The 22,738-nt window shown below is 37.6% G+C and overlaps 1 protein-coding gene across 1 annotated transcript in view; it reads left to right on the top strand.

Annotated features, from left to right (window-relative positions):
• The window catches only part of ST6GALNAC5 (ST6 N-acetylgalactosaminide alpha-2,6-sialyltransferase 5), a 123,465-nt gene that overhangs the window by 89,097 nt on the left and 11,630 nt on the right, over positions 1 to 22,738 (top strand). The window contains exons 4-5 of the mRNA XM_060773751.2: positions 9,978 to 10,387; positions 22,318 to 22,425. Of these exons, the coding sequence (XP_060629734.2) occupies positions 9,978 to 10,387; positions 22,318 to 22,425 (518 nt within the window). The remainder of the gene's footprint in view (positions 1 to 9,977; positions 10,388 to 22,317; positions 22,426 to 22,738) is intronic.

Raw genomic sequence — 22,738 nt, 5'->3', positions numbered from 1 at the left:
CTCCCCCTCCTGGCCAATATTATACACTTGCCTTTGGAACTGTATGTGGATGAATGGGTGGGTGGATGGATGGGTAGATAGATAGCTAAAGTGATTGATTTCAACAGTGTAGAAGCCAGAAATATATGTCCACCATTTCCCTACATTTTGTCAAATAGCATTGCTAATTTAACCAATTTATATTGGTTATTCACATTCTGTTATATTCATCATTGTCTATACTTACTGTAAATATATCATATTTTATCCTGCTACTTTCTCTCTAAATTGTTTCTTTGTTGATGTTAGTTTATCATTATTCCAAAATTATTGAAATATTTTAAAGCTGAATATTGCTTTGACAAACTGCTAATTTTAAATAAAATGTTCACACAAAATACCTATCAGATTACAGAATTATAGAGCCATTTTAATTGCCATGGTAACATCCTATGGAATTCTGGGGTTCGCAGTTCAGAGAGGAATCCATAGGATGTTACCATGGCATACAGTAGATATAGTGCTATAATTGTGTAGTCTGAAGGGTCTCATAAATCAAGCTTCCCTTCCCATAATTATGTGTCTGAACCAAATAAGAGGGATCTGCACACTGCTGACACTGTGGTTTTCATCACTCTATGACTCCATCACAGCCCCACTAATCTGGCTAAATGCAAATGGTGACATGAAATTGGACCAATGATTGATACATACGATTATAGGTGTATAGAGAATATTTTTTCTTACCTGATCTACAAGGTCTGTTTCCCCCTCTTCTTTGTGATGACTTCCCCCAGCCCATGCTTTGGACGCAGTTTTCTTTCCAGCCTTTTGCATGTATTTCCGAAGTGGAACTGCATTTTAATTATTCTAATGTGAGCTTTAACTAACAAGCAAACCCTTGAAAAGGAATTAATGTGGCAGAAAACCCTTTCCCTTAAGTGGATGACTTTTCCTTACTTAACAATACTTCAAAAATAAATAAATCGTGGCATGGAAAGCTTTATCGAGCATCACTTTGAGAAAATGGTTATAGTCTGTAACTGGTACAAACTGGTCAACAGTATAATAAGCTGTGTCTTCAAAAGGTGTTAATATAGACTTTGTGCCCTAAGGCATTCCCAGAAAATGGAAAATCAAAATACTAGGCTGGATTACTTTTGGGCTAAGTAAGAAGGTGATCAACGCATTTATTGTTGCATTATGAAATCAGTGTCCAGTTGCGCAATCATGTTAATTGATATTCAGCACTAAACGAGCAGCAGGTCTTATTTTAGAATTTGCATATTCTTAATTTGCAGCTTGAAAAACACAAAGGAGCCTGAGAACTTAGCTACATATTTTATCTCTTCAAAACAGACATGAAGCTTTTTTTAAAAAAGCTCTGCATTTTTATATCAGGATTAGTGTGATTAGAAAAAACATTCTTTCTAGCATTTTATGTTTAGTCTGTTAGTGATGACGTGATCTACAGAAAAGTTAGTTTTTCATAACAAAATCCACAAAATAAAAGAGAAGTATGATTGACCGATGAAAGGAAAATTCTGCAGATAGAAGCCTATGCCCTCTCTAGAGTGTGCAAGGGAGTATTTTTCTGAGGTGTTCCCCCAGTGTTTCTGACCCGCATCTGAGTTGGTTTTCCACTGTGCGCTGTTATCAACAAAGCACCTGATTGTTAAAAGAATGCTGAGTAGATTTTAAATCTTCTCATCATATCCGCCATTATGAAAGGATCATAGTAAGGTTTGTGATTGCAGCTTAAGAAAAATAAGTAGCAGCCTATTAAAAAGGGATTCATTTTCATGTCTCTTATGAAACATTAACAGAAAATGCCATCAATTATCAGTTTTCTCACAGGAAAGAAGTAAAAAGAAGGGGATATACTTGTGTGTGTATCAGATTTCTATTCTCCATTTCAATAACAAGCATGTTTGAAGATAGCTGACAATAACTTTCTTTTTAAAAAGCATTAAAATGAGACTGTTAGAACAAAATAGCAAGATGAGCTTGCGACATGAAACTGATATTAGTGGAAGGAAAGGTCTTGGAAATGTTTACCTGATACTGAAGAACATTCTAACCCAGTGTTTCACAACCTGGGGGTTGGGATCCCCGGGTGAGGGGGGTTACAAGGGGGTGTCAGAGGGGTCTCCAAAGACCATTAGAAAACACATATTTCTGAAGGCCTTAGGAACCCCTTTGGCAGAGAAGGCTGAAGATCTCTCCACCTGTCCTTGTCTTCCTTTTTGGAAACAGATAGCCAGTCCTCCCACTGTGATTGGGAAAGGGCTGTTTCTGAGACTCCAAGCAGAGAGGGGAGAGCAGGCATGCTCACTGCATGGCAGCGTGGTGCACATGTATGGGCGAGGGAGAATGTACGAGGCTGGAGGGAGGCTTGCGCCAGTGAGTCCCTTCAAGGCATGGGGTTCTGTGTGGAAAGTTTGGCCCAATTCTAACATTAGTGAGATTATAGGTGAACTATAAATCCAGCAACTACAACTCCCACATGATAAAATCAACCCCCTCCCCCCATTATTCAAATTTGGGCATATTGGGTATTTGTGAACCACTGTTCTAACCACTATATGCACTATATCAGGCTGAGAGTTTCAGACTTTACATACTTTGGGGTTTCAACCTCCAAGAAAGGTTAAACTTTTTCATTTGATAAGTTTTACCTAAAAGTTTTTTCTAGTTGTTACAGCACACAGACTTTCTGATAAATTTATTGTTTGTCACCTAAGAAAGGGGCCTGTAGCTTCACAAAACTCAGAGCCTGAATCCCAAGATAAGTGAGCTTATTACTGCTAATGCAATAAAAATGTCATTGTCCTTTGTCTCAGCCTTCACAAGGCCAACCATGGCCTCTGGACGCATTGGAGTCCCTCCAGAACAACTGCAATACAACAGAAACAAACAGACACAAAATGAAGGTCTGTGACTCTAAACATGATCAAATTTCTTCACAGCTATGATATTTAAATCTTCCAGTGCATTTTGGTCAGCCAATAAAGGCATTTCTCCTTTGTATGAATTTTGTATTTTGTTGTATTTTGCTGCATGGCCAAAACAGTTACCTCTTAATATGTAAACTAGAAAGATCTGAATTCACATTTCACGTTAACCCTGAAACGCTTCAGTAACATTCGCTAAAATTTCATTCTAAGCTACCTTATAGGGCAGTTGTGAATATAAAATGGGACTGAAAACTATGTGTTTGAACCTAGCTCCATGGAAGGGTAGTTTCACAAGGTAGTACTTTGGAAAGTCCATTATGCACTTGACCTGTCCTCCTATTGTAGTTCCTTCTTGTTTCCATGGCATTTAATATCCAGACAAAACTACTGAGAGAAAATCCACTGTATGGAGTGGTGTTTTGCTGTTTTCAATATCATGATGTCACACATCTCTTGTGTTTGCTCTTCAGCTACATTCGCTATTCAGTAATGGCTCTCCTGTTTTGGATTCCAGAATTGAATACTTTTTGGTACCATAGACTATCACAATTTCATCAGCTAGGAATTCACATTTTTTTCTTTTCCAATATGGACCAAATATTGTGTCTAGTCTTCTGCACTACTTAAGCCAGGGATGCATATTGATCCAAACCTATATAGCTTAGAAAGATGACCTTGAGCGATCAGCAGGTATAACTCCTTGAAGGGAGATGAATTCTGTTCTGAATATTTTTACTTGAAGGACACAGGATAGTTATTTTGGTCTCTTCATTATGGCACAAAGAAAACCTCTGATTGAGTTTACAACAGAATTGAATTTTATGTGATTTTTTTGCCATTTGCTGCAATGTGTCTCAAAGCAATTCCTCCCATTTAAAAAGCATGCCAATTTGCAGCCCATAAGAGAGCACGTTGACAATTTAGGAAATGCACATCTTGACTCATTCACAAAAAAGCTCTTATTTTTGTGGGAAAGAGAGACAGGAGTACAATTAAGACCGATCTATGCTCAGTTAAGCTAGCAAGGACTTTTAAGGTATTATTCAAGATAGCAAATTGTCCTCTATTAATGTAAACAGTGGCAAAATCCTCAAGAAGATTGCAAAAAAGTAACATTTAATAATTCTAGGTATTGTGAATATTTTCTGGTAAGTTCATATATTACTTTATTTAGGGACCATGTAAAGAAATCAATATAAAAAAATTCTGGGGATACAGCTGCTACAAAGGAGATAATATTTTGCATTACATTGTATTCCTTTTATTCTCTATATATGCATAATTGTTGGAAATCATAATCAGAAACATGATGGAAGAAAGCAGAAATCACACGGGAAGTTGTTCCATAAATATCCAAAAAGTGAGGGAAAGGGTTTCTTTGATGTTATGCCAAACTAAGGCTGTGAATTTTAAATGTTTGCTAGATTCAAGGCAGCTGTATACTTTGTGATAGTAATGCATCCCCATGTCTTCTCTGTTCCTCCCTTTCCAGAATGTATCCTTCCTCCTCAACTGTGATAGTTTCACAGGATGTCTTGGCATGCTTTCCTGTAGTTTAGCTGGTACATAAAGGAGATTTTGAGGAGAGAGGAGGAAGGCTAAACCCTCTGCCATTTTTCTGGAAGTTGGGGGTTTTCTTTCTCCTTCTCTTCTCATTCATACTATTTGCCATCTCAATGATCAGCATAGAAATAGAGGCATGATTATAACTTGTCCTGGTTCTTTGGCATGTAAATCCTGTATCTCTTTAAAATATGTATATTCTCTGCTTCCAATGTGGAAAACAGTTTCCAAACAACAGAACACTATGTGTAGGGAAAGTTCTGCAAGGCAAGGCTTGAAACACCTTAATCATCTAATACAGCGGTTCTCAACCTGGGGTCCCCAGAAACCCCAGCCACTTTACCAGCTGTTAGGATTTCTGGGAGTTGAAGGCCAAAACATCTGGGGACCCACCTGGTTGAGAACCACTGATCTAATAGTTGGGAGAAACCAAGATGAACAAGTAATTTCTTAATAAAAGTGCATGAATACCTGATATATCCAGAGTGTGGGTATCAATGCAGAGAAGGTCCATTGTCATATTGCTATCACAATATGTACAAAGAGACTTGGACAAGTCGTGTCAGACTCTGGGGGGTAGTTCTCTTTTCCATTTCTAAAGTGAAGAGCCGGCATTGTTCATAGACACCTCCAAGGTCATGTGGCCGGCATGACTGCATGGAGCACCGTTACGTTCCTGCCGATGTGGTACCTATTGATCTAATCACATTTGCATGTTTTCGAATTGCTAGGCAGGCAGAAGCTGGGCCTAGCAGGAGTGGGAGTTCACCCTGCTCCCTGGATTCGAACCACCAATCGTTCAGTCAGGAAGTTCAGCAGCTCAGCGGTTTAACCCGCTGCGCCACTAGGGGCCCCTAAATTTGCCTTTATGCAATATTAATTGCACAGAAAATAAACACTGGCTCATGTTTACCGGCTAGGCCCTGCATGGCTGGCTTCACATGTAAGCACACCCACAAATGGAGTCTTGCTGTAAAATAATAAGCTAGTTAATTTGGAACCCTTGTGATACATTTTTCCAAGGAACTGTGCATGCTCAGCTGAATCTCTTTAGAGGCATTCTTTTCCAATGAAGTTCCACTTTCCCTTTTAAGTATAGAGCACCTTGGAAGGGTTGTGCTAGTAAAGATGCCTAAGTGATGCTGAAGAGGTATCTAGGGATTATGTGTGGTTGTAAAGAAGATAACTAAGAAATTAAAGTTGGCATTCAGTTTAGTAAGAAAAGCTGGCTTATTCAAAGGCATTGTCTCTCATTTGTTTATACTGAGTACAGCTTTTATCTGAAATCATCAACTTCTCACATCAATCCGTCATTCAGTCGTAAACACCCCAGAAGATCAATCAGTCTTGATTAATTAATCTACTCTGATCAGTTCCATCCCCAGGCTTTTTAGACAAATTAAGACCAATTTCTTCACAACTTTGATTGCTTTCCTGTTTGATGATCTTCAAACCATGTTCTGAAGGTGCATTTCCATGATGCCATGACGAAATAGGCTTGTTTTTCAAATAATTACAAACTTGCTTTTATTAACGCTTGTATGCTTGTTTGTGTAGTAACTGAAATACTAACACCCCTCCCCCCTTGTGCCAGATTATGGTAAACAGGGCTCTTCTCTTCTAAGGATATTAAGGCCAACATCCTGTTGATGATATGTATATGGATCATTGGGGATTACACTACCATGTGTACTTTTTCCTAATCTAGTGAAGGGAGGCACCCTGCATCTTGTTCTGCAAGCTACTTGTCTATTGAGCACTGTCATCCAAGGAGGCTAACAGGTACACCTCCACTCCTCAGCCACTATTTCAACTGCTTTTCAGAATTGAGAGACAAAGTAGGAGCCTTACGTTAAGCCAGAAGTCACACCATCCTTGATATATGTCCAGCAGCAGCAGCTAGGGACATCCTTGAAGCTCATGAATGGGAAGGGAAATGGAGCTGCACTTATACCAGCTGTTGCTGTACACTGGGGAAAGCAGCCAGGCAGGGGCAGAAGTCTTCCCATTTCTTCTAAGTACGCTGGTGAAGACTTACATTTTGGATGTTCTCAAAAGCTTAACCTTGCCAGCAGCAGGATGTTCATGCAATCATAGATGGGCAGTTTAATGAGTCAAAAACAACTGTGGCACAGTTGGCTAGGAGTCAGCTCATTAAATCACCACTGACTGAAAAGTCACGAGTTCGAAGCCAGCCCAGGTAGGAGTAAGCTCCTGACCGTTTGTCTAGCTTGCTGTCAACCTTTGCAGCCCGAAAGACAGTTACATCTGTCAAGTAGGAAATTTAGGTACTGCATATGCGGGGAGGCTAATTTAACTAATTTACGATGCCATAAAATCTCCAGCAGTGAGATACTCCATCAAGGACTTGGTGTCACAAGTGGACCGTGAAGCAACAACTTACCCGGTGGCCGGAATTTGAGCATACCCTCATGAAGCTTAAATTGCCTCTGTGTTTGTCTGTATATGTTGTGTGTCTATGGCATTGAATGTTTGCCATGTATATGTACACTATAATCCACCCTCAGTCCCCTGCAGGGTGAGAAGGGTGGAATATACATACTTTAAACAAATAAATAAAAACAGGATGATTTCCACTGGTCTGGAAACTAATTGAAAGGCAATACAGATATTTATTTGTTGCCAAGGTACTTTTTAGCTCACTCTATTCGTCAGCCTAGTGCAAGTATTCCCAGTATAAAGAACTTAGTGCCATCTAGATATTTTGTGCCATAATTCCCATAATCCCTAACCACTGGCCACATTAGTTAGGGTCTGTGGGAGCTGTCACCAAAAAATCTGGATGGTACAAGGTTCCTTATCCATAGCTTAGTTTAGTTTACATTTTCTATAATTTGTCATATCAGTGAACAGATTGTGGGCATTCCTTAAAGCAGTTATAATCCCCTTAGCCACGTAGTGTTTCCCAGTTTGGCCTCCCGGTCTTCATTTACCAGGCAGCAGCTGCTGTGATGATAAGGTCTCTTCCCCCAGTGATGGCGAAGCAGTTGCCTGACATTTTCACCCCCTCCTATGAGTGATCTCCTATGTGACCATCAGAAACATGGCTTCCTCACATTGGAGATTGCTCCCATGTAGTGGGCATGAAAATATCAGTCAGCTGCTTCCCACCTGACTAGGAAACAGAGCCCTATCTCTCTCAATGGCTGCTTCCCCATAAGTGAGAATTAGAGGCCTAAGTATTCCTTGAACTAGAGAGGGAGCATGAATATGGACCAATTACAGATGTGGATTCGTAGGTTACACATTTGTAACTTTAGCCCTTCAGAGTCTTCACAAAGTTATGTATTATAACTGGGTAGGCAAAAAAGTAAGGAGGAGATTGTTTAGGACAAAAAAGTGCTGTTATACAATTATGCCCACTCCTGTTAATAGTTGTGCCAGTTAGATTTTCCTTCACATGATGCACTCTTCATCTTGTATTTCCAAGCATAATAATACTTCTGTTTTACCTTTCTATCTTTTGGGTACATGGTTTACCATGCGAGGGTATAAAGGGGAAAATATGTAAATACTGTACAAAAAGGTATGAGTATTTCAATCCTCAGCAATAGCTCCCTCAGGAATATAAGAATGGTTATTTATGACTTTATGACTTTATTTATTTAGCCTGGATCAGTGAGAATGTTCAGACTGAAAGCCTATAGTGTTAGCATAAGCACTATTTAATTCAGTGTTAATACTTTTTTAAAATAGTCATGCAAATATTAAATATTTCTATACAATAGTATTCAATAACGTATAGTTTTGTGTTTAAACTAATGTTTAAATTATAGTTCTAGACACTGTGTGTGTATATACATGTGTGTGTGTGTGTGTGTGTGTATTTTAAATGGTGTCTTAAAAATAACAGGGTTCCTATTAGTAGATAGTATCTCCTTTCTTTCTACTCCATAAAGCAAAACCAGCCATCATTGCAAATTTATGACATGGACACTGCTTTTATAAATAGATTCATGCATATATGTTCCTCATACTAAATAAAATTATATGTCACTGTGCTGACTTCAGCTCTTTTTCTGTGAAGCACAGTAAGGGACACATGAAATTAATATATGGAGACATGCTAGCTTTGTGTCTAATGACACATAGATAATTCACTGCCACAGGAAATCATGGGAGCTAATTTCATAAGGTATTAAGACCTGTCTGTCACACACTGAATATAGCCAGTACCTTTTAATGCTGAATATGCAGCAGGAGCTTTCTTGTCAGTGGCATGCCCAAAGGACAGTGATTTGTGTCACTTGGAATTGTGTTTTCAGTATCAGGGCACAAACAACCTCATGATCTTTCAAGTTAATAAGGCTTAGCTGTAGCCTGGTTTGTGAGTTGTAGAGTGATATCTGATGGCAATGCTGTGTTATTCCCTGAGATTGAAGATTTCTGCCTTTTGGTTTTCCACTCTTTAGAGCAGGGACCCTCAAACTAAGGCCCGGGGGCTGGATACGGCCCTCCAAGGTTATTTACCCAGCCCTCACTCAGGGTCAAACTAAGTCTGAAACAATTTGAAGCACGCAACAACAACATTAACAACAACCATATCTCATCAGCCAAAAACAGGCCAACACTTCCTATTGAAATACTAATAAATTTATATTTGTTAAAATTTGTCTTCATTTTAATTATTGTATTGTTTTTAAGTGTGTTTTTTTGCACTACAAATAAGATATGTGCAGTGTGCATAGAAATACATTCATATTTTTTTTCAAATTATAACCCGCCCCTCCAACAGTTTGAGAGACTGTGACCTAGCCCTGTGTTTAAAAAGTTTGAACCCTGCCTGTTCAAAACTCATGTGTGTCAGGAGCTATTTGAGAAACTGCAAGTCGCTTCTGGTGTGAAAGAATTCTGGTGAGGCCATCTGCAAAGACATTGCCCAGGGGATGTCTGGATGTTTTGCCATCCTATGGGAGGTTTCTCTCATGTCCCTGCATGAGAAACTGGAGCTGACAAATGGGAGCTCACCATGCTCCCTGGATTAGAACCTCTGGCCTTTTGGTCAGCATTCCTGTCAGCACAAGGGTTTAACCCGTTGCGCCACTGAAAGCTATTTACTATGGGTGATGGTGGCTATGCCAATAGCACTTTTGGTTCTCTTTGCTCAATAGCGGCACTTCTCAACCAACATTTCAGAGCTCTAGAATCAGTTGGGGATCCACAAAGAAAGCCTTAGTAGACAGTGTGCAACCATGATTTCTGTCCCTGCTCTAGAATAAGTTGATTGCCAGATGCTACTCTAGATTCAACCGTGACTTTCCATTGTATTCATGTTTCATGGATTTAATCAAATTTGTTTCCACAAGCTACATTGATTTTAGGAAGAGAGGACAGAGAAAGGGTTCAGAGACACTAGAATCCTACCATTTCTGTTCATAGCCTATTCTGAATTTCCTTTTGTTGTAATTTTTGGAGGATTTGGGGCTTGTGGTACTGAGATGTCTCTTTCTCCTGCAGCCTTTGAAAATGCACTGTGCGAGCTGTGCCCTAGTTACGAGCTCTGGACACCTTTTGCGAAGCCGACAAGGCAGTAAGATTGACCAGACAGAGTGCGTAATACGAATGAATGATGCACCCACGCGGGGTTTTGGAAAAGACGTTGGAAACAAGACAAGCCTGCGGGTCATAGCTCACTCCAGTATCCAGAGAATTTTGAGAAATCGCAATGAACTCTTAAATATGAGCCAAGGGACTGTATTTATATTCTGGGGTCCCAGCATCTACATGAGAAGAGATGGCAAAGGATTAATTTATAATAATTTGCAACTGATGAACCAGATACTACCTCAGTTGAAAGTATACATGATATCACGGCACAAGATGCTTCAGTTTGATGATCTTTTCAAACGGGAAACTGGAAAAGACAGGTAAGAAAATTTCCTGCAATTCAGTTGAATGTGTAGTATATCTAAGGTATACATTCATTTTCAGGGGATCATACTACATCCTTGTCTCGCAATGTGTAAAATTATTTTATTCTATTTTGTTTGTAAAATAATCAGGATTAACTTTTACAATGTAAATGACAACTAGACAATCAAATAATGCATTTTTATGTCAACTTTTAATAACAAAAACTGATGTATATGCTAAATGCATCTAGTCTATAGGATTCCAGAGCAGCATAGCAAAAAGGTTGGCATCAAGTCTCAATCTCACTTCAGGTAACACATATGAAAGCAGATTTTTACTGGTTTTGAAAAATCAAAATTGATGGCTTTTGCTTTACGAAGCCAGTGCTGCCATTCTGTGAATTATAATGACTACTTATTGGATATAAGCATTCTTGGAACATTGCAGCAGTAAAGCTTCTTGTAAAACAAATACACATTATTCATAGATTAGGTGCTTTTGAAGTGCTCATCCTCCACTTCCAACTGGGGAAAGGCAAGTTATTATCATACTTACCTTCTTTATGAGCCCATTTATGACTTATAAACAGATCTTCAAATCAATGTTTTTTTAATAAGTGACCCTCTATATGTATAATACGTTTCTGCAGTCAGTGTTGAAAATTAGATTTCCCCCTCACCCCCCAATGAAAAAAGAGACATTTATTTTTATTTCTTCTACATTCATTATAGTGTTTCATACTAAAATCTGATGACAGCACAAGTACCACTTAACACATTTATGTATAAATTAAGAGCTCACTTTGGGGAAGAATAAATCTAATACAGAGTTACATGCACTTTTCATTTCAATGCTCCATTATCCTCAATTGAAGTTCTGTGGAGAATTACTGATAAGTAAAAGCATGTATTCTATGACATAGGCTGCTGTATACTTTGGAGAACCATTTCACTTTAAAAATTATTATATATTCTTATTGTTGTTTCTTAAAGAACTTCAGGCAGAAACCACAAGTACTAAGACAGTAGCCAGTGGACATTACAGTATTAAGTTTGCACTCACTGGCTTAGGATTTCATCCCACAAGGAGAGGGTGGGGTGAAGAATTGTCTTCTTCGTGTGGATTTCATGGGGTTCTGTCTTTAAAGAAGATGGAGAACTTACTCACCTCATCACACAGGATCACCTCCTCCCTTCTCTAGCTCAATCATTGGAAGGATAGAAGCACATTTTTAAAAACAGGCATCCTTTTGGAGATACCACTTTAGATGGTCTCGTTCCCCTAAAGCCCTTACACTAAAGGAGTCAGGCACATTTTTTAAAATACTTATTTAAATGGGATCCACACTGTCCTTAAACTACTAATGGAAACAAAAGGAGTATTAGCAGACCGCTTACATGAACACCCACACTAAAATGTCACAAAGTAATCCAGACAAATCCACTACTTCCCTATCACAAGGAAAAATACCAAATTTTAAGCATGTCTGTGTGCAGGGAAAGGATTGCCTGTCTTTGAAATCTACACACTGCAGAGATGCAGTCCCACTAGAAACTACTGGAAGCAGTCCTGTGTCATTTGTTGGGCTCCATCTTTGAAGTGTATAGAAATGGGTAAAAATGCAGAAAAACTTCCATGTGATGAGATCTTTAGTTTGGGCAAACATTACAGGCTTCGTTAAGGATGATAAACGTGTTTTATGGAACCAAAAATGAGTGCTAGTGCTAAGCTCCTGCTCTTTTTCTCCTGCCATATTCTGGCTTTGGTGCAAAGGTCGATTCAGTCAAGTTCCCCATTATATTCAAAACCGAAAACATTTTAATGAGATGTTAGTTAACAAACCCGAATTTCAAAAGCTAGAATGATTAAAGCATACAATATTCTGAGCAAGAATGTCACAAATTTAGGTGTGAACAAAAGGTGTGTTTGACTCTCTAAATAATCTTTTACCATTTTTTCCATTGATTGATGATGATGAGGTAGCTATTCCAATATTGCCCAATAAACTGGTACACAGTTGTCATTATTGATCATATTGTATACATTCTTGGTAAGAAAGGGTGTATTCTACAGGATACATTCTATTCCCTTCCTATACATTCCACCTGTAATTACCACACACACATACCATACATGTAAAATATTTTATGCTACATGTGAACACTCAAGATGGTTAAGTAGATAATTGCTAGATTTTGCCTATTAATCTACAAAGTCACACAGAATGGAATATAATATTCCTATGTCACTGGAAAAGGTGAATATAGAATCTGAGTGATTATTAGATCCTTACATAAATTTGTAAGCACTACATCCTTACAGTCAGTCAACAACCAGGAATAACACCTAAGGTGGAGAAACTGCAATAATTAGAGGCAGGCCAGCAATTATCCTCCCTGTACTTGGGAAGATCCACATAACAAGCTACACAAGCTGTTAGTGCGGGAAGTGAAGAGTTCAAAATGAAAGTGGGCTGCTGTGAGTTCACACAGATGAGCACTGAGCATACCTTTATGTAAGCGTCTTTATCTCTCAGGCTAGACTTTCTCTTTTAATGAAATAGTGGCTGATACAGGATGTACTGTCTATTAATGAACAAGCAAAACTTTTCTTCCCTGGTTTGTGTGTCAAGTTCTTTTTAAAACATTTTATTCAAGAAAAACACAAAATAAAACAGATTTTAAATATATAAAACTACCAGGATTACACAGCTACATAGTATATGCTACAACTAAACAACTATTAAAAGAAATAATAATAATAATCTTTATTTATCTCTACCACCATCACCCAAAGAAATAATAATAATAATAATAATAATAATAATAATAATCTTTATTTATACCCCACCATCATCTCCCAAAGGGACTTGGGCTGGCTCACAAAGCACTCAGACACATAAAATACAACAAGTGCATAGACAATAACACAAAAGCAATAACAACCAACATAACATCATTAAAAAAAACCTGGTTAAGATCAATAAAATGCAATAATATCTGCAGATAGAAAACAACTGCAATCAATATCAGTCTCATAAAGTGGAAAGTGAAATAATCTCTAGGTCCTTGAATATGTTCATGAAGGATTTCTAATCATGGTCAAAGGGTTGTCTAAAAAACTATGCCTTCAATTGTGTACGGAAGGCTTAGAGAGTGAGTGCTAGCCTAATCTCCCTCAGGAGGGAATTCCAAAGCTGGAGGGCCACCACCGAGAAGGCCCTCTTGTTCTCAACAAACGTGTTTGGCATAGAGATGGGACCAAGAGGAGGGCCTCCCTGACAGATCTCAGAGCCACCACAAACTTCCCACTCTCTACCTGATGGATATTATCATTTATTAATCTACTTCCTTTAAATTATAATGTGATCACACTTCTGCTTCTGCTAATTCATTATTATCAAACTTGATAAATGCCCCCAATGTTACAACAAGTTCCACAATTTCTTAAAGTTAGTTAGGCCATCTGTTGAGGGTGCTTTGAATGAGATTTTCCCTCTTCTTGGCAGGGGGTTGGAATGGATGGCCCACAAAGTCTCTTCGAACTCTATGATTCTAGTCAAATATTTATCCTAAATCAACATAGTCAATGTGTCCATCTCTTGTATTTCAGAATCCTGGTTAACACTTTCTTCTATTCTTCCAATTTAATTTGTGTATCTATATTTTGAGCCCACTTGTTGCTCCTTTATTTTATAAGTAAAGTTTACTGATTAGGGCACTGACCATATCAACAATAAAAGACAAAAACAAGAAAATACACAAATAGACACTAATAACAGTCCTAAAACTCCTGTAATAGTGAACATAAATTAAAACACAATTAAAACTTGATAAAGGTAAAAGTTAAAAGATAATTAAAAATATCATCATTAAAGTGATTTCTCCTCTATTTTATATTTAAACTGCAACTTATATATTTAATGATCAAATGATTAGCACCTAAGCATAAAATTTCAAAGGCTGATTTAGCTGTCTTAAATTCAAATATTTTTGCCCAACTCAAATTGTTCAGTTATTTGTCAGAAGGTAAACTATTGCACTAAATAACTCCTATCTCATGGTACATCTCTATTGATTGTCATCTAATATTAACAATATTCTGTTAAAGGAATTTCTCTTCATGCAGAGAGGACTTTAAAAGCAACTTTGAATGAAATGTATTCTACGTATTCCAAACAACATACAGTTGCTATCCTTCGATGAAATGATTGTTAAAAGTTGAGTCTGCTTTTATTTTATCATACAAAAAATGATATGTAGCTAAAATTTCAAATACAGTCCCTCTAGTTGCAGTAATCTTTTGTTTTTTAATATTTCATCTCATCCATCTGGACTGTATCTTCTTCATCATCCCTTGCGTTTTCTTCTCCACTTTTGGAGAAGCTGATGAGCTTTGAAACTATCTCCATACTTCTTCAAAACTTCTCCTGCCCTTTGCACTGTATTTAATGTGAATCTCTTTTGACTGAACTTGAGAGCGACTCACTTCAGTTTCTCCCATATACATGGAATATCCTTTGCCTTCAGCTTTTGTGTCTTCTTCACAGTTCTAGGAGTTATAGCAGCTATTAACCATGAATTAACAACTTGTTCAAATGATGTTGCTGAAGAAGCAAATCATGAGTTTGAAATCTGACAAAATTAACCACCATGTCTCTGGGCAAAGTTTTCTGTCTGTCCACATGAGGGTTCAGTCTGTCAATCTTTATCTGGAACTTCCAAAAAGAAAAACAGCAAATGCTTAAATTATTTTAGCATTAATATTTTTACTGTGTTGTCTTGACAAACCACGCACTTTTGTGGATTTTTCCTCCCTTTGAGGTCTAAAAGTACCACTGCCTCTAGAAATTCTTTCTTGTCATGCTTTAATTTATCTACAGTCACCTCCAACTTCATAATCTTATCTTCGAGTTTCTGACTCACTTGGGTTAACTCCCTAGTCTGCTTCTTCAAAGAGTTACGAATGTCTCATGTCAGTAGTGAAATCCTTGTTCATCACTTTCATAGTATCAATAAATTGGGATATTTCAGCTGATTTAGTTGGTTCATCCACAGATGTGTAGGACAATTGCTTGTTGTAGGTTATATCTTGAACATCTTTGATAGTTGCCAGCAATTTTTAGAGTGATTGGAATTTTCCTTTGAAGAAATGCTTCTTGTATATATGGTGGCACTGCAATGCAAACTTTTCCTGTTTCTCTCTGCTTCTTGCTGCCTAGTTTTAGCAGTTCAAACTTTCATTTCCTGTTGGTCTTCCTTGTGGAAACCCTTCTTTGTTATGGCTGTATCTAAGGAAGGCAATCTTTGTTTACCATGTAAACTATTGTTAGCAATCAATAGACCTTTTAAAGCTTTAATAGCATTTCTTTCAACTCTTGAGTATTACTATTCGCCAATTTTATGGACAGTTCTTCTGTTAACACAAGTAGTCATGTTTTTGCTCATTTTCACTTTAAGTTTAATTCACACCTGGGCTCATTCGTTTTCCCAATTCTCTAAGCAATAGCTTTTGAATAGAAACAAAATCCAAAGGGATTCAGGTATCCATCAAGCAGGAGCTTGTCAATAGACATTTCTTCAAGATATATCTATTGAAATAGGTTTTTTGTGTTACATTAGCTGCTAACACAACAACCAGATACATTGAGTCTTCATTTATGGTCCCTTCTGTCTTGCCAAGACAAAGTCTCAACAGTACACTAGAGACATGAATTGAACCAATGTGAACTAATTCTAGGGGGTCAATTTTTACCCATTCAAAGTATCTGCAGTTGGTGGTTTGCCTTTTGGGAGCTTTCTGGGGGCTACTAGCCTGGTTTTATTTATTTATTTATTTACGCTATTTCTAGCCTGCCTTTCTCAGCCCTAAGGCAACTCAAGGTGGGTTACAGATTGGCAACAATTCAGTGGCACACGTTCATAAAAATACAGTTAAAAACATTCTGCATAACAATATAAAAACCATATAAAACCCATTAAAACATATAAAAACATAAAAACAATTTATCGTGTCAGAAGTGAATTGAGAATACAGTTATAATGTATAAAAAACCACAAAGTTTAAAAATTGGCATTATACTACAATTCCTTTGACCTGAAGCGGCCACTTTGAATGGAAGTCCTTATATGTCCAGTTCTGAATTTGTTTTCAATAGTATAGATTCCCCATATGCCCATTTTACAGACAGATTGGGGAAGAGCTAAACAGCCAGTGAGTCAAGGTCCAATAATTATTTTAATCTGCATCACCCTGGTTTGAGTCTAACTCTCTATGCCAGCGTTTCTCAATCTGGGGGTCGGGACACCTGAGGGGGTCGCAAGGGGGCACCAGAGGGGTTGGCGAAGAGCATCAGAATAGTATTTTCTGTTGGTCATGGGGGTTCAAACAATGGCTTCAAACTACAAGAAAGGAGATTCCATCTGTACATGAGGAAGAACTTCCTGACTGTGAGAGCCGTTCAGCAGTGGAACTCTCTGCCCCGGAGCATGGTGGAGGCTCCTTCTTTGGAAGCTTTTGAACAGAGGCTGGATGGCCATCTGTCAAGGGTGATTTGAATACAATATTCCTGCTTCTTGGCAGGGGGTTGGACTGGATGGCCCATGAGGTCTCTTCCAACTCTTTGATTTTATGATTCTATGATGGGAAGTTTGGTCCAATTCTATCATTGGTGGGGTTCACAATTCTCTTTGATTGTAGGTGGATTTTAAATCCCTGCAACTATAACTCCCAAATGTCAAGGTTTGTTTTGCCGAAATCCCACCAGTGTTCACGTTTGAACATATTGAGTATCCATTCCAAGTTTTGTCCAGATCCATCCCTGTCTAAGTCCACAGTGCTCTCTGAATGTAGATGAACTCCAACTCCAAAACTCGAGGTCAATGTCTACCAAACCCTTCCAGTATTTTCTGTTGGTCATGGGAGTTCCGTGTGCCAAGTTTGATTCAATTCCATCGTTGGTGGAGTTCAGAATGCTGTTTGATTGTAGGTTAACTACAAATCCCAGCAACTACAACTCCCAAATGACAAACACAATCTGCCCACAACCCCACCATTATTCAAATTTGGGCTTATCAGGTGTTTGTGCCAAATTTGGTCCAGTGAATGAATATGCATCATGCATATCAGATATTTACATTAGGATTCATAACAGTAGCAAAATTAGTTATGAAGTAGCAATGAAAATTATTTTATGGTTGGGGATCACCAGAACATGACGAACTGTATTAAGGGGTCATGGAATTAGGAAGGCTGAGAACCACCGCTCTATGCCATCCTATAGAAGACGATTTGGAGCCACCCTGACCACACCCTTCCTCCTTTTATGCTCAGAAGTATGCCTTATTCAGGAGATACACATATATAATATTGTTTACATTTTCAGTTTATTGATTTGCCCTGCAGTGAACGTAGCTTTTAGATTTGAGTAGAAGGGGAAATAATTTTCAGACTTTACTGTGGACTAACACTAAGTCCCAAAACAAGCAAAAAAGATATGATATCGAAAGGGGGAATGATACCTGGATGGACAGATACCTGTTTCTTTACATATTTTGTAAACCTTCCCTGCCACATAAAAGTGCATTATGACCCGTTTTTTTTTTTTTTTTTTTTTTTTTTTTTTGGTGAGGGATAAATGGACCAAAAAAAAAAGAGTTTTAGTCTGGAGGCTACTTTTGTGGCTCATGGGCTATGGTTTGCCCACCTTTGTGTATATATTTGTAGGGCAGGTAAGCTCTTTGATTTAAATATATTAATGAATAATATTGAAACTAGGCATTTAGAGTGAGCATGTGGCCTACATGAAATATTTCAATGGAGAAAGACAGAATTATCTAAGGATAATTAAGAGAGATGAGATTAAGGAGAAGAAAGGATAGTGACGTACTAAACTACATATAATAGATTAATTTTGGATGAGATTTACCAAGTACTTAATTGCCATACTACATTATGAACATCAGGGTGCAGAGGTACAATAGCTGCCGCCTCAGTTTTTATAATCGTCTTTAGTACTCTGTGCCTGAAAAGACTAAGTGATGCATTATATCCTGTCAAAAAAGACTTATTTTAAAAATGTGGGGGTGACAGAAATGATCAACAATTAAACAGAATTGTGAATGTCACAGGCTCCGGGACAATATAGTTTCATATTGCAAAGTAACTGTATTTGAGGATAAGTTTATAATTGAATAAAGGTCCATTAAGAAAATATGATTCTGAACCAATATTACCGTAATTAGATAAAAAGAAGCATAAATGAAATAACTTGCAGGAAGAACATTTCCATCGAGATTATAAATGAGATTTTGATGGCACAGAAAGGCCTTTAATTGTAATTTAGTATGCTCTGTAGAAATATCAGGACAGTGTTTGACTTTGTCACAAAAAGGAGTATATGATTTCCTCTAATATGGATATGGCATGCCTTCATTTTATTTCTTTACAGCTTAGAAGGTGTAAAACTAGGTGATCCATTTTTGGTTCTTTTAGAAAGATACAATAGACAATGAGGTCTGCTACTCAGTTTTTAGACTTTGGAGGCAGAATCTTTAGAAAGAAAATAATTTTACAGGTTCTGGAATGGTCTTTCATGTTAGATTCTTTATCTCTATATACTTTTTGAAGAGAATTTGTTTCTTTGGATTGCATTCAAAGATTTCTCTTTCTTCTCCTTCTTGTTGCCCTATGGGTTGTGCTTTTGTATGCAGTGATAGGATGTACACACCATTTAAACTCTAAGGAAGTAGTAGTGTAGACTGAAAGTTGGGATCCAAAAAAGTAACTTTTCCAAGTGCATTTTAAGGACACAAGCTTTTCCAAACATAGCTCAAATAACAGCTTGCTACTTCACTGAGAATTAGACCTGAGGCAAATTAGACAGAAACTAAGGCTTGCTAGCAGTATTGTGGGTTTGTACAACAAGGCCAGTCCAACCATTATTGAGAAAGGCAACCAGTTGAAGCGGATGATGATGATGATGATGATGATGATGATGATGATTATTATTATTATTATTATTATTATTATTATATTTCTTACTCAACACTCCTTGTTGCTCAATGAGGGTTAGAAAATAATTAAAACACATAAAAATACTACAAATACACATATTAAAATGTATTTCTATAAAAGCTACATATTAAAACATATTTCTATAAAATACATGCTTAAAGACTTGCTGGTTGGTAAGGAGTAGCAGCTAGATTTTGGGAGCAAAAAGTTGTGTGTGCCATAGAGCATGATCTACCCTACTAGAACTGCTACTACTACTAATTAATGTATTTGTAGCCCACTTCTACTTGTGTCTCAAGACAGGTCTTAAGTTTCTTCCTGTTTATAAAATGAAGGGAGCCTATCTAGGTTTAATTTTAACTCAAGTAGTGTAATATCTTGGACTAGTTCAATAATGCAGGAATAAACAGAGTTGATATAAAAGCTTGCTTTATTTAAAATTGTTCCATTTGTGTTAGTAGTCATCATTGACTCTGGTCCTTGGACTCTTTTCCATGAAAACATTTAGAATACATTTCCATCAGTCTTTCAAACTCTCTCAACCAATTATAGATGTTATATAAGCTCTGGAATTAGTCATTCCATTAATACATTCTCTGTTCTGGGCAAAATCGAACAAAAGTCTCTTTTTGTTGACAAGTAAAAGCTTATCCCCTCGTCAGGGTCACAGAGAATGTCTTGTGTGCTATGTGGAATACACGGAAGCCCTGTTTAGAAGTGCAGAAACATTGGACAGCCATGAACATAAAATCTAGCTTTATGGAAGTACATCTTTATTTTTATAATACTGAGGACACTTCTTAGGATAACAGTCCTAAGATCACACACATTATTCTTATTGCAAGGTAATAAGAATAAGAAGTTAAACTAAGTTTGTGTTTGTTACAACAGAACATGGGAGCACAAGATCCATCTTCATCTCATGCACATGCACACTCTTAGAATTATGCTTTGATCAGGTTTATGTGGAACTGCTAACGTATGTTGTGCCAGCTGAGTCCAACAAAAAAAAAATCTGCAATTCTGTCTAATTGAGGTAGAATTCTTTGAAAAAAGCCTGCAAAATCAATCCTAAGTATAGAATTTGTTCTTTAAGAATTGTTTTTGTAGAAAGTATCCAATGGTTAGTGTATTAAGGTAAGGATTCAGAGATCCTGGATCAAGCTTCTATTGAGCTATGACAACCACTGAATGACTTCAGCCAGTGACCGCATACTTTCTACAGCTAGGCTTTCTTCATATGGGTTCTAGAAAGATAAGAGGAGGGAGGAGGAGATCTATGTACTGTCTCAAGCTAATTGGTGGAAGGGTTTGTTTGTTTGTTTGTTTATGATATTTCTACCCCATCTTTCTCAAATCCGGACTTGAGGCAGCTTTACAACAAAGACAGCTATTCTCTGCCACTTAAAACAATGTAAAATTACAATAACCATTTAAACAGAATTCTAAACCACATACATTAAAACCTATTGAAAACATATAAAACCACTACCGTCACTATCAGCCTCATCATCCAGAAATATTGTCTAAGCCATTCCAGTATTCGATTTCACATTGTTCTGTGTTTATCTATTACACTAGGTTCCCAAAGGCTTGTTCAAAAATCCATGTTTTAATTTTTCTGTGGAAGGTCAGGAGGGAGGGGGCTAATCTAATATTCCTAGGGAGGGAATTCCACAGCCGAGGGGACATCACTGAGAAGGCCCTGACTCTTGTCCCCGCCACTCGCACCTGCAAAGAAGGCGGGACCGAGAGCAGTGCCTGCCCCAGATGATCTTAAGCTCCTAGATGGTTCATAGGGAGAGATACGTTCAGACAGGTAAGCTAGGCCGAATGTTACATTTATTTATTTATTTATTTCACAGTTTTCTATACCGAGCTTCTCAACCTCATTGAGGGACTCAGCCCGGTTTCCAGCCATAAAAAACATATACACTCATTAAAATATCATATATCACAATTACAAAAACAACTTTAAAAACACTATATATAAAACTACAGTGGTCAGTCGTCCTACATGAGATATACATGTTGCAATAGGACTCCAGAAAACCAGGGTTCAAATCTCCACTCAACCCTAGAAACTCACTAGGTGAATTGAGGCACGTCAACCTCTTTCAGCCTTAGAGGAAGGAAATGGCAGACTCCTCTGAATCAGTCTTGCCAAGAAAACCCTATGATAGGTTTACCTAGGAGTCAGCATAAGTTTGAAACATATGACAATAACAACTAATATTGTGATCTGTATGCTGTGTGTACATGTGATTGTTCATTTGGTAACATAGCACCATACTGAATTAACAAAGTCCCAGACAAATCAAGTGGAATAAAGTTCCATGTCTCTACTACTAATATTCACAGTACTCCGACATGCATCTCTGACTCTATAACAGATGCAGTTGTTGATTTCTGTCCACGCAAAGGTACAAAATTCTTAGACATAATATCCTAAGCCACTTTGAAATGTCACTGCAATACAATGGGATTGTTGAGCTGTACTGCTGCAGGATCAATATATTACATCATGAGCATGGCCTTTCCGGGCATAAAGTACGTGTTCATCTCGTAATTCCTCCACTAACCAGATATAGATACAAAATCTGCCTCTTTCTTTAATCAGTGGGAGTAATGCAAGCCCATGGCTTGTAGCTGACTATTATTCAACAAAAGACTCAGATAACAACAATTTCTGTCTGTGTTATTAAAATGAAAAATACAATTACTGAATACATTTGTTCACAACCAAGCGGACATAGTCAAGCCTATTACATAGCGGAGGAGTTCAATAAACGTTGCCTGCCCAATGTGTTATAACCTTTTCTATGAATTTTAATAAATACCAACAACAGCAAAAACCCCTGGTGCCCCAATGTTAACGTATCTGAAATATTATCTGTCACCCTCAGAACTGAATTGTTTTTGTTTTCAGGAAGATATCCAACACTTGGCTTAGCACTGGATGGTTCACAATGAGCATCGCATTAGAACTGTGTGACAGGATAGATGTCTATGGAATGGTGCCACCAGATTTCTGCAGGTAAATTTAATCTGGATTTTCAATTAGCTTGCTAAACTCAGCACAACAGAATCTCTTTATGCAATCCTTAAAACATGTCTATGGTTTTCCTGAAGCTCTTAATTAGCAGGTCCCCTGATTGGGTTCTGAAAACAACAAACAGCATTTAATTACGTTGCATAAATTATTAAAAGTTTTTGTTTGTACTGTGAAAGAATTAATCCACATCTTGTTAGTTCCTCTTAGGCTTTGAATATTTATCAGCTAAAACAAAATGCTGCACTGGTCATGAAATGAGTCTGATGCACTGGAGAGGGGGAGCCTTTTAAATAAT

Source organism: Anolis sagrei, chromosome 4 (genome assembly GCF_037176765.1).
Source record: "Anolis sagrei isolate rAnoSag1 chromosome 4, rAnoSag1.mat, whole genome shotgun sequence".
Taxonomy (NCBI): domain Eukaryota; kingdom Metazoa; phylum Chordata; class Lepidosauria; order Squamata; family Dactyloidae; genus Anolis; species Anolis sagrei.
Note: the sequence above shows the minus strand (reverse complement) of the source record. Positions and strands in the feature narration are given on the sequence as shown.